Raw genomic sequence first — 12,182 nt, 5'->3', positions numbered from 1 at the left:
TAAAACCACTGCCGGAGAAAATTTTAACTATAAAGAACATTGCAGTACCTAACTCGAAAAGGAAATTGAGACAGTTTCTGGGAAGGGCGGTGTTCTACAGTCGGTTCGTCAAGAACTTCAAAGAAATACCAGCACCCCTATATAAGTTGTTGAGTAACACTAAGTTTACGTGGGCTGAAACCGCCCAACAAACGCTCAATCAAATCAAACCCCCAGATGACGCTCAGACTGCTTGAACCCGAGAAACTGTTTACAGTGGCTACAGATGCAAGTAATCATGGTATAGGTGCCGTTTTGAGTCAGTCTGATAGAGTGGTGGAATACGCGAGTCGCGTTCTCACGCCTGCTGAACAGAAGTATTCAACAATCGAAAAGGAGTGTTTAGCAATTGTGTGGGCAGTAGACATTAGAATCATTCTGGTCTAGATTGGAATATTTCACTGGATGGTATCCAATCAACTTCAGATGATTTGAAGTTAAACCTAAGTTATCGAGTACATGGATTCTATTATGCATGGTACGATGCTCCACAAAAATTATCAAATCAAAATTCACTGAATAGTAATAACTGGACACATTGGAATCATCGACGTCTGAAACATTGGAATGCTAAAGTTGCCAGTGGATATTCAACGGAATCCCATCATCCACCATATTTGTTAGCATCATCTTTCTATCCAAAACTAGGTCCCTACTCATCCAAAGACTTGAATATTATCCATATTCATATGGAAATGATTAGATTTGCTGGAATCGGTAAGTGGGTCTATAAAATTGTATTCTCCATATGTCTCTTTTTCTCATATTGATTTCAGTTTTAATCAGTTTGTTTCCAAATCCTTTACTTAAAATTTCAAGTGTTTTTATTCATTTATTCATATACATAAATATTGATACAAAGGGGAACCAAATATATGTGCGCCACACAAATCTCATTTGATTTATGTGAGGGCTGTGATACTACCCGGGTGTCCAAACTGAAGCAGATGGTTTTCTTAAGGGGCCACGCCCGGAGCCTTTGACCTAAAGGTCTGATCCACAAGGCAGTGGAGCATCATGAGGAGATGCCGTCCGATGGTAGCCGGTGACCAACGATTGATTCATACGCCATTTGTTCCACTAGAATCCTGAAACCTATGTGCACCATTGGTTTGGAATGAGGGTTTTCCGACTCCCCTAAGTGGACTCGCTCTGTCCACCAACCCGGTTAGAGGGCCGGACATTCGCTTTTCGTCCTCTAAATTTCGTAGACAACATCCCTGGTGCGAAAAGTAGTGAGTAGGACTTCCCTGGTAGAGGCTATATACGCGTGGCGATGTGAGAGCATGTGGAGAGGGAGAGCAGACTCTCATCACTCTCATCAACACAACAGATGCAGGTACATCCAGCTGACGAGTCCCAAATAGGACGAAACGCGCGTCAAACTGGATTCCACTGCTAGTCACTATCCATCTTTGCTTACAACACAAATCTGTTTTTATCCAATTTTTCTCAATACAATATATTGCAATCCAATGATTTGATACATTCTAAATAACATATAATAAGTTTATAGAACTGGATAGTAGTTTAAACTATGTTCAATATCATAGCTAATTACAAATATTTGGCATTTTTGGTTTTTGTTGTCAGGTTAGTCAACATTTTAATAATGAATACATTATGACAAGATGTAGAAAATAATACACAATATAAATCATAGAAAATCTATTAGACAATAAGAAGAAAGATAAACAAATTCAAGATCAGGTTATGGGTCAAGAATGAAAACAACTAAAAATAAACATAGATTAGATAGTTATTGTAACAACTAGCCAAATTTTATATTAACAAACTATACCGAAATTCTTATAGCTCACTTCTCTTTAAAGTATGTGCTGATGATGTTATTTAAATGATCAACAAAAATTTCACAATCAGACTGTCGAACTTAAAAAGTTACAACACGGGCAGGAATAAACAGATATGGAACATGTTATACCTAGTGATATACAAGTTTTATATGTTTATCTCTTAATGATGTTCAATGTATAATTTTAAATCAGGCTTCTGTTTCACATTGAATTTTTCAAGACTAAATAAAATGTGTATAAACTGTGTTATATGAAATTGGTGTACAAAGTAAGATTTCGCAGAGATTTGTATATCAAATGCCCTGATACGTCCGAGAGTGAGAAGAGTCCGATCTCCCTCTCCAAATGCTCTCACATGGTAACGAGTATATAACCTCTGTCAGGGAAGTCCTACTCACTGCCTTCTCACACCAGGGGTGTTGTTTACGAAATTGAGAGGACGAAATGCGAATGTCCAACGCTTTAACCGGGTTAGTGGATACGGAGGGTCCACCTAGGGAGTTGGAAAACCCTGATTACAAACCAATGGTGCACATGGGCTCCAGTATCCTGAAGGAACAAATGGTGTATGAACCAATTGTTGGTCACCGGCTACCATGGGACTGCATGTCCTTACGATGCTCTACTGCTTTGTGGATCAGACCTTTAGGTCAAAGGCTCCGGTTGTGGCCCTCTAAGAAAACCACCTGCTTCGGTTTGAGCACCTGATCAGTATCACAGCCCTTACACAAATCAAATGACATTTGTGTAGCGCACTACTGAGGAGTCCCATAACAGGAAGAAACGGCTGTCCAGTGCTTCCAGGTTTTCCCTGGTGGTCTAGCTTCAATTGACCCATGATTTCAATTATGAAAATACTAAATTCTCCACAAAACCCCTTCTAAACTGTTATTTCTCAAGTGAACATTTCATTGGCAATAGGGGGTAACTTCTGAGTCGAAAGATTCAAACAGTCGTTGATTCAAAAAAATACAACCACTAAATCTGAAAATTGACAATGCATCAAATGCTTCATAGTATAAAATGGATCATAATTGAACTGTTTTTTTGGCATTGAAAAACTCATCTATCTCATACCTAGTAAAATATACACATATATGTCGATGTCTCATAAAGAATAACTTTTGACCTAAATAATATGACATTAGTATGTGTAAACTGATCAACGGGCGGCCTGCTTAAACATCTGGGCTACCTGTTCCTGTCATTTATATATTTCGACAAGTTATCTAATATTGTTTGTTTTGATACATCATTATGGCTATTAAGCACACAACCTATTCCGGTGCGTTTCTGAAAACTGTACAACCTTTCGCTGTAAAGGTTGCAAAAGGCCTAATCAGAGATGTCGTGTTTGCTGGGAACATGCAGCAAAAAGAATATGCATTATTCATATGTCGATTGACTGAACTGCTGACACTCAACTGGCGATCACTGAATGTTTATCATCAGGAGCAACGAAGAAATAAGAAAAGAAAATATGTTGAAATACTTTATGCTGAGAATTCGATTTTGTACCAAATAATATAATATTGAATAAAGCTAATAATAATAATAATAATAATAATAATAATAATAATAATAATAATAATTGTGATTAAACCAAAGATATTTTACTTTGTTTCCGATGTTTTAATCAGACTTGTATGGGTTCAATTTGGTTATTAGTATTGTTTGTTTGAATCTTCCCATCGATGTATTGGGACTGCAACTGGTCAGTCTCTAATTGGCATATGTGCATACTGTGTGTATTGCCTCGATATAGCCTTAATTCACAAGCATGGTAAGCAAAGATGGATAGTGGCAAGCAGTGGAATCCAGGACACGCGTTTCGTCCTATTTGGGACTCGTCAGCTGGATGTACCTGCATCTCAGAGTTGATGTTCACTCTGGGACTCAAGCCCAGATTTTCCAACTCTGTTCGGTGCATCCTCCGTTTCCAGAAACCCGATTGAAGCACTGAAAATTCGCTCTTCGTCCTCTCAATTTCGTAAACAACAACCCGTCGCGAAGGCATTGAGTAGGACTTCCCCGGCAGTGGCTATATACGCGTAGCCACATCGCAGGATTTCGAACGAAAGAGCGGACTCTTCCGTCCCTCAACCGTACCGGAGCATTTGGGAGGGGGGGGGGATAAACTGACAGCCACCTGTCGAAACTCAGTTGTACTAGACTTTATGTACATTAAATAAATACATAAGTCAAATAACATTTATAAGAATGTTAGTCACCAATCAATGTTATTATTGTTGTTATCTGCCACTTGTGACCGATTTTTTCACTATATCATCTTAAAACACCAACTATAGCTTTCTCTGTGAGCCTCAATCAAGTGGTCTATTATTCCATACTTGAATACATAGTTAATAGCTATTTCTAATCTTTCTTCATCCTACTTCTACGCTAGTCATTATCTTATGTTGATGTAGGCGTAAGCATTGCATTATGTAGTAGCAGTCTTGATCATCTCAGTTAACATAATTCAACAGTCTTATTGCTAAATTTACCACTTTTATTCAGTAATTTATGCCTAACTTTAGCATTAGTCACTTGCTGGTTCATAAACAATACTTTAGGGTTAGGGAGAATCTCACCCTAAGCATTCTTCAATTATCACTTGGCGTATTCAAGTGACTCTACTTTTCTATTACCAATAATACTATGAATACCATTACTACTCTAGGATTTGGCTTGACAATTTCATCTCACTGTACTACTAGGGGTGTACAACTTGAACTGATGCATAGATCTAACAGGTCTTGCACTAAATGTTACTAACTGACTTGGATTAATTGAATGATTGTTTAATCTATTGATATAATTACTGAATATTTAAGTATTGTTTATTAAGAGGACTGAAGTAGCTTATTGCCTACCTATCTTATGACAGCCCGGAATTCATATCAGTAAAGGAAATGTAATTCACTTTATTTCTTAATTTTGCTTCATATATTCTAAACAGATGATTTTTATTGATTCATTGATTCCCTTTTTGTTAGTTCCGTCATCTGTCCAACCGGTATTCAGCGTGACTTGAGCTTGCGTATTTTTTTTAAAGACCACATGTTACATCAGTCAGTCAATCAGTCATTCAATCAAGAGTCTTATAGATGATAATGTAATGGTAAATAGTTTGTACATGTGACAACTGTCGTTTAATAGAACCAACTTTGTATAAAACCATGATTAAGTTTTAAATTCTATATTGTTCATTGTATTGAATTGTCAATACCGCCACCATACGAACATTTCTGGTATACTGGTGTATAACTCTAAATCCAATCATACATATTCATTACGAACTCAAAATGGATCACGTTTGTTGCCATGTAATTGAAATTTTTACGAGATGAAACAATTACTTATCATTATACGAAAACTTGTTATAACTAATAGATATCTCAGAAGGGTTTTTTTGTGTGGATATTTCAGTATTTTCATAGTTGAAATCATGAGTCAATTGAAGCTAGACCATCATGGAAAACCGTCCAGTGCTTCCAGGTTTTCCATGGTGGTCTAGCTTCAATTGGCTCATGATTTTAACTATGATAATAGATATCTGTTTAAGAGAATAATTTTCCTGTTTTTGATATTCAGGATCTCAACTTATCAGTCTCCATTACCACATATACATATATTATGTAGGGATTAATTTTAGGAAAGTTTATTGATTGCCAGTACTGGAATACAGAACACGCGTTTCGTTCTATTTGAAACTCTCGTCAGCTGGATTCAATCACATTTCAGTGTTTGTGTTTACTGTAGGACACGTTTGACATTTGAAGTGATATGTACTGTGTTTGAGTCTTGATGTGAGCACAACACAGATCTAAATTTGTCTAGTTAATGGATCTATAACATAACCAAACCGAACTTCTGGATTCTACAATTAGCCAGAATCGAATTTTAGCAAATATCTATTTCTTTTTGTAAATGCTTACTTTCCATCATTGTTCAATGAAATAATATTTATGCTTTCTCTGTTTTCAGGTGTCTTGGTTGTGTCATGGTATCCAAAGGGTATGTCAGATGATAATGGAAAACCTGTGGATGATATGATATTCCCACTATTAAACATAGCTAATAAATATGATATAAAAGTATGTGATTAGTTTGCAGAGATAACCGCTTATATTGAACGCAATCAGTTATTTTTTTTATATAAAACAAATCCTAGTCTATCTTCATTACATTAGAAGTTCTATTTATTTATTAGATTGTTGAAGATGATCAATAAGGAATTAAAGACCTAGGTTTCGTGCTTTTCAGCACTTATCAGGAAAGTAATCTTGTTACTTTAAGTGAAATTCTGCTTCATGTTGAAATAAATTCCATATCATCCAGCTTTGCAGTCAAAAATGTAACCACTAAGCTATATGGTCCATGACTGAACTCCTGTAGGACTCGTATATTCATAGTTGATTAATCAATAAGTAGTGCCTAACCTATGTTTATCTAGTGTTGACCTATCAAGTTCTTTTGATTGCTTCCTAAATTATATAAAATTGTGATCAGTATTTTGACGTATGATATATTTCAACTGGATATAGCAAGTAAGCAGGACTAACGGGATTACTGGTTGTTATCATGGTTCGTACCATCTTCTTATAAACTATAAGAGTTCTTGTTTAACACGAAAATTTAATTTTGACTTTAAAATTTTCTTTTTATTATTGAAACAATCACTAAACATGATCTTTATTTTGGTGTTCTACAAACACAAATATGGTCCGAAAACTTATTCACTATTGCTGGGCTATAATGATGTGAAGGGCTTTGAATAAACGTGCTTCATATATTCCTGTAGATTTGAAAATGTATTACACTTATTTGTTTGAATTGTAGTTGCTCACCAGCCGGTTCAATGGTCTATCGATTAAGTGCTGTGGCGCGAGACTGGTAGGTCCTGGGTTCGAATCTCGCGAGGCAGGATCGTGGATGCGCACTGTTGAGGAGTCCCACAATGGGACGAAACGGCCATCCAGTGCTTCCAGGTTTCTAATGGTAGTCTAGCTTCGATCGACTCATGAATTCAACTGTTAAAGTTTTATATAATTGTTTGTAGGCTTTCAATTCGACATTTTGTTTAAACCGTTGACGTTTTTTTGGAATAAGAATATGAATAATTATAATTTGCAGGATTATTCCTCTTGTTCATTCCAAAGACTTTGTCCATTCTTTTAAAAGAAGGACAATCGATACTGGTCAAAATAAACCTCAGATAAGTAAATGTAGTGATATTTTAGTTGAAGGACACTCAAGTGGGGAAGACCAGTTTATTTTTTACTGAACAATCACACAGTTGTTTAGTAAAATGTAAAAATCATACTTCAAATGCATCATTTGAACATCTTTGTATTTTCTTTTACAAGCTTCATTAGTCCTTCATTCTTATTGTTTTCTTGATTGCTTTCAGTTTCTTTCTCTCTTCTCTTCATTTCCATCTTCTGCTCGCAGACATCCCATTTTCGACTGGTGTCACATACTATTTATGTTTGCGAAAATACGTAGCATACACCACAATAGTATCGGTAGCAGTAGAAAAAACATTAGATATAAACGACATACTTTGTTAAAGAAAAAATGAATTCATGGAAACAATCTTATAAAACTTAAGATCTAATGTAAGACAAAGAGTGAATATACTTGTGCCATTGCGATCGATTCTGAACTCTGTCTTTAGAAGTTTCCAATTGATAACGAGTAGTTATAGAGCATAAAAAGCATTACAATCGAATAATTTTCCGGTCTTCAAGTGAAAATGTTGATTATTCGTGGATGAGAATCCAGTATACTCTTTTCGTCCTATTTGTAACTTGTCAGTTGAATCTTATATCAACATTGAATACAAATACATTCAATTCATTTATGGCGTAGGCGAGATGTCCGTCTAGCAACCAATGGACGGGTTTACTGCGCAATATTTCGTTCCGTCCTACTTTATGACAGTGAAACATGGCCGGTAAGAGTAGAGGATATTCGTATGCTACTCATATTCGATCATAAGTGTCTTCGAAGCATGGCTCGTATATCCTGGGACCATCGAGTAAGTAATGCAGTTGTTAGGAAACGGGTACTAGGTAAGGATGGCAAATCGATTGATGAAGTAGTGAAACTGCATCAGTTGAGATGGTTGGGACACGTATTACGTATGCCCAACCACCGACTGCCCCGACTTGCAATGTTTTATGGTGTAAGGAGTATGTTGGAAGAAAGCTAGGGATGGCCAGACCAAAACGTGGCACAAATCCATGAAGTCACTCACTGACAAGTGGACTGAACCATGTTGGTAGGTGTAGACTATCTGGTTGGGATCCGCGAGCTGATATCAATCGATGATTAGAGACCTTGAGTGACATGGCGCAGAATCATTTGCAATGGCGAAGGTGCATCCACTCTTTGTGTTCTCCCAAATTCTAATCTTCTGAATTCTTCATGTCCCTATCCTTTTTTCTCTTTCCAAATTTATTTCACCAGATTATACTCCTTGAATAACATCTTCAAACCTTAATCTTTCGTATTACTGCTTATACTCTAACTATTTCTACCACTATAAGATTTGAATGGACAACTTTATCTCTGTGCTAATGTGGTATGGCAGTTCGAACTGATGTACATACGTACGAAGTTCTATGTTGTGACTGACTGACATTCAACTGATGAGCCTTATCAGAAGGAGGTTTCATGGAGATTTTAATAATTTTATATAGTTGAGATCATGAATCAATTGAAGCTAGACCACCATGGAAAACCTGGAAGCACTGAACAGCCGTTTCGTCCTATTGTGGGACTCCTCAATGGCAACATGCATCCACGATCCCGCTCGCGAGATTCAAACCCAGAACCTACCACTCTCGCGCCACGGCACTTAACGCGATAGACCGCTGAGCCGGTGATGAGCCTTAAATAGGATGAAATTCGATTGTAGGCCATTGACTATTGTTTTTTCACCTCATCTCAATTTTAACTGTATCGTATTATTCTAAACACAATCAAATCAAACAAAACAATAAATAGGGAATTTTAATGAACACTCTCAATGGGGCGTTTACCATTCGCGTTACCATCCCTTTTTTATATGATTCAATTACAAAATGTTTGCTCATTACTATTTTTTTTGTTTTTTTGTTTTGTTCTTATCAACAATGAAAAGAAATAAACATTGATAATTGAAATTCGTTCAACGACTATTAGGCACATTCCCACACACACACACACATGCACACACACACACCCACTTTCAACATGGAATAAATGACAATAATGTTTTAATGATGAAATTAAGAAATCTGTCAATGAAACATTTGATCATTTTTTTATTTTCGTTAAAAAAGAACAATAAATGGAATAATGAATCAATAAATTTCTATTTAGTAACTATGGTAACTTAAATCAATTAATTATCTATCTATAACATACAATGGTAATCTGTACGAACTTATTCGTTAGAAAAAGAATAAAAAAGAAAAGAAAATAATAATGATATAGTGAATGAGAACATAGATGTGAAGATCTTTGAATGTATTTGGAATACAAAAATTACAGAACCTCTTATGAAAAATATGAGAACTATATAGTAAATATAAGCAAAGATAGATAGTGGCTAGCAGTGGAATCCAGTTTGACGCGCGTTTCGTCCTATTTGGGACTCGTTAGCTGGATGTACCTGCATTTTAGAGTTGATGTTTACCCTGGGACTCGGACCCAGTACCTTTCGCTTCAAATGCCATTGCGTTATCCACTCGGCCACTGAGTCCTGATAGCCACTTGTTTGTGTGATGGGGTGAAGTTTAAGTTCATTTGGTATTGTATATATATTCATACCGCAGAGGCTGTTCTGGACTTCAGTGGCTGGGCTAGGTAGGAAGCAGGGCCGACAATTACTCTAGACTGCTCATATGGGTCTTGTGTGTCATTGGTCCGATCAATAATCCAAATCACAAGTTATAACATTAATGGTTGCAGATTCTAGGTGACATATTACTCAGAATCGATCACAATGACGTAGGTATAAACACTCTTTGTCTTTCGTTAAAATTGCCTTATACTTTTCTTTCTACGAATTAATTCTTTCTTCCTGTATTATATCCTTCTACACAATCTTTCTTTTATATATTACTACTATAGAAATAACTACTTCTATGAATTTGTTGATCATCTTGTTTTGCTAATGAAGTGTAGCAACTTGAACCAATACATGTATATACCTGGTCTTACACTGTAGTTATCTGACCCTTTACTCAAATCAATATTTATACATATATTCAATCATATTATAACCCACCTTTATCATGCCATCTACATTCATTTTATAAGATTGTCATATAGATGTTTGTGGTAAACAAAATGTTTATTTTCAACAACCCTATTTGAATGACCTTTCAAAATATTCGGTAAACAATGAAATTGTAACAATATTTTATCATTTATGTTTTTGTATTATATTATTATCATACTTTACCATGAGTATAATAGAAAACTATATAAATTTATATGATCTCAGTAGCTGAGTGGATAACGCGATGGCATTTGACATGAAAGGTACTGGGTTCGAGTCCCAGAGTGAACATCAGGTCTGAGATGCAGGTACATTCAGCTGACAAGTCCCAAATGGGACGAAATGCGTGTCTTGCATTCCACTGCTAGCCATATTTATATATATTTGGATTTATTTTTAAATTAGGATTGTTTCTTTATATGGATTTCGAAAGAGATCTTTGTTTTCAATGAAAAAAGTAAACATTTTTTTTCGATAATGCAAATGAAAAAACCAAGTTTATCATAATTATGTAATATATATATATATCATAGTGAACAAGAATACGGCAGCGGACAATCGAATGTATTTAAGCACATATTACAAACTATCTCACTAAATTCTGATAACCATTCATTGAACAGTTAATTTGTAAACTATCAATCAATTGTCTCAATCTTGACTGTTTCTTCTGCAAATATCAGTCCGTCGTCTCTTATTTCACTGTTCATGCATTTTCATAGCGATTATGCTTCATTTCAGTTCTTTCTTTATCGATCTTCTGCCAAAATACATTCTATGTCTGATCATCAACATATATTACTTATATGGATATAAGTAGCCCACACCACAATATATTTGTGCATTACATTTGGAACAATCTGATCACACATAATATACTTGTTAAAAACATTTTTATATGAAAATTAAAACGTTAGCTGGACAGAGATGGATAGTGGCTAGCAGTGGAATCCAGGACTCGTGTTTCGTCCTATTTGGGACTCGTCAGTTGGATGTACCTGCATCTCATAGTTGATGTTCGCTCTGGGACTCAAACCCAGCTATTGCGTTATCCACTTAGCTATTGAGTCATAATAGCCATTTAGTTGTGCAATGGGCTGAAGTTATATTCACTTGGTGTTGTATACTTGTATCTCCCCATTGTTATTTCGGACTGCAATTGGAGCGAACAGTACTGTGTTCGAGTCCCAGAGTGAACATCAACTCTGAGATGCAGGTACATCTGGCTAAGGAGTCCCAAATGGGACGAAACGCCTGTCCTGGATTCTACTACTAGCCACTATCCATCTTTGCGTATAATCCACATATGGCCAACAAGAGACTGTTCAATTGCAGTTTTAAATAACAATGGGATGATACAAGTTTACAACACCAAGTAAAGTCAAGTAGACAGGTTAAGGGTAATTCCTAACAAACAAAGAAAATAAAGTACATAAAAACAATGTGTTAACCAATCTAGATAATAAATCAGTATAACCAGGGTAGGTGGAATGTATTCTATTACGCAAGTATATCATGCAATTCTGATAAGCCTCTTCTCACTGCATTATGGAAGTTTATAACAAGTGGGACTATTTGCTTTCTTTTATATTGCATTTACACTTCTTGTTTACCCAGAATATATTTCATTATCTGATCCAATCACTAATGCACTTTATTTAGTTGAATTGTTTGGTTCACTTCTTTTTGTTATATTGCATAAGTTCATATAGATTCTTCTTATTATTATATAAATGAGGTATTTTGGTTGTCATAGGTTTCAAATAAAGCGTTTGCCTAATTCATAATTGTATATTGTGTAAATATGATTATAAGTAGTATTATTGAATTCAATTTGAAAAACAAAATTTGATCAATCTTAACTGACATATTCTCATACTATAACATTTTCACCACAGATGTCTTAGAAATATTGCTCTCATCTGCTGGGATCACCAGGTAAGTAATAGTGTTGTTAGACACAGGGTATTAGGGGATGATGGTAAACCAGTTGATAAGGTCACGAATCACCATCGACTGAGATGGTTAGGCCATGTGTTACGTATGCCTGA

The 12,182-nt window shown here is 35.7% G+C and overlaps 1 protein-coding gene across 1 annotated transcript in view; it reads left to right on the top strand.

Annotated features, from left to right (window-relative positions):
• Positions 1–12,182, top strand: part of Smp_016880 (putative mannosidase, endo-alpha) — a gene marked incomplete at its 5' end in the record, with an annotated part of 36,102 nt that overhangs the window by 10,914 nt on the left and 13,006 nt on the right. The window contains 2 exons of the mRNA XM_018798450.1: positions 466–756; positions 5,844–5,953. Coding sequence (XP_018653391.1) covers positions 466–756; positions 5,844–5,953 — 401 coding nt within the window. The remainder of the gene's footprint in view (positions 1–465; positions 757–5,843; positions 5,954–12,182) is intronic.

This window comes from Schistosoma mansoni, chromosome 6, assembly GCF_000237925.1.
Source record: "Schistosoma mansoni strain Puerto Rico chromosome 6, complete genome".
Taxonomy (NCBI): domain Eukaryota; kingdom Metazoa; phylum Platyhelminthes; class Trematoda; order Strigeidida; family Schistosomatidae; genus Schistosoma; species Schistosoma mansoni.
The sequence above is the reverse complement of the archived record's forward strand: the minus strand, read 5'-3'. Positions and strand labels throughout refer to the sequence as shown.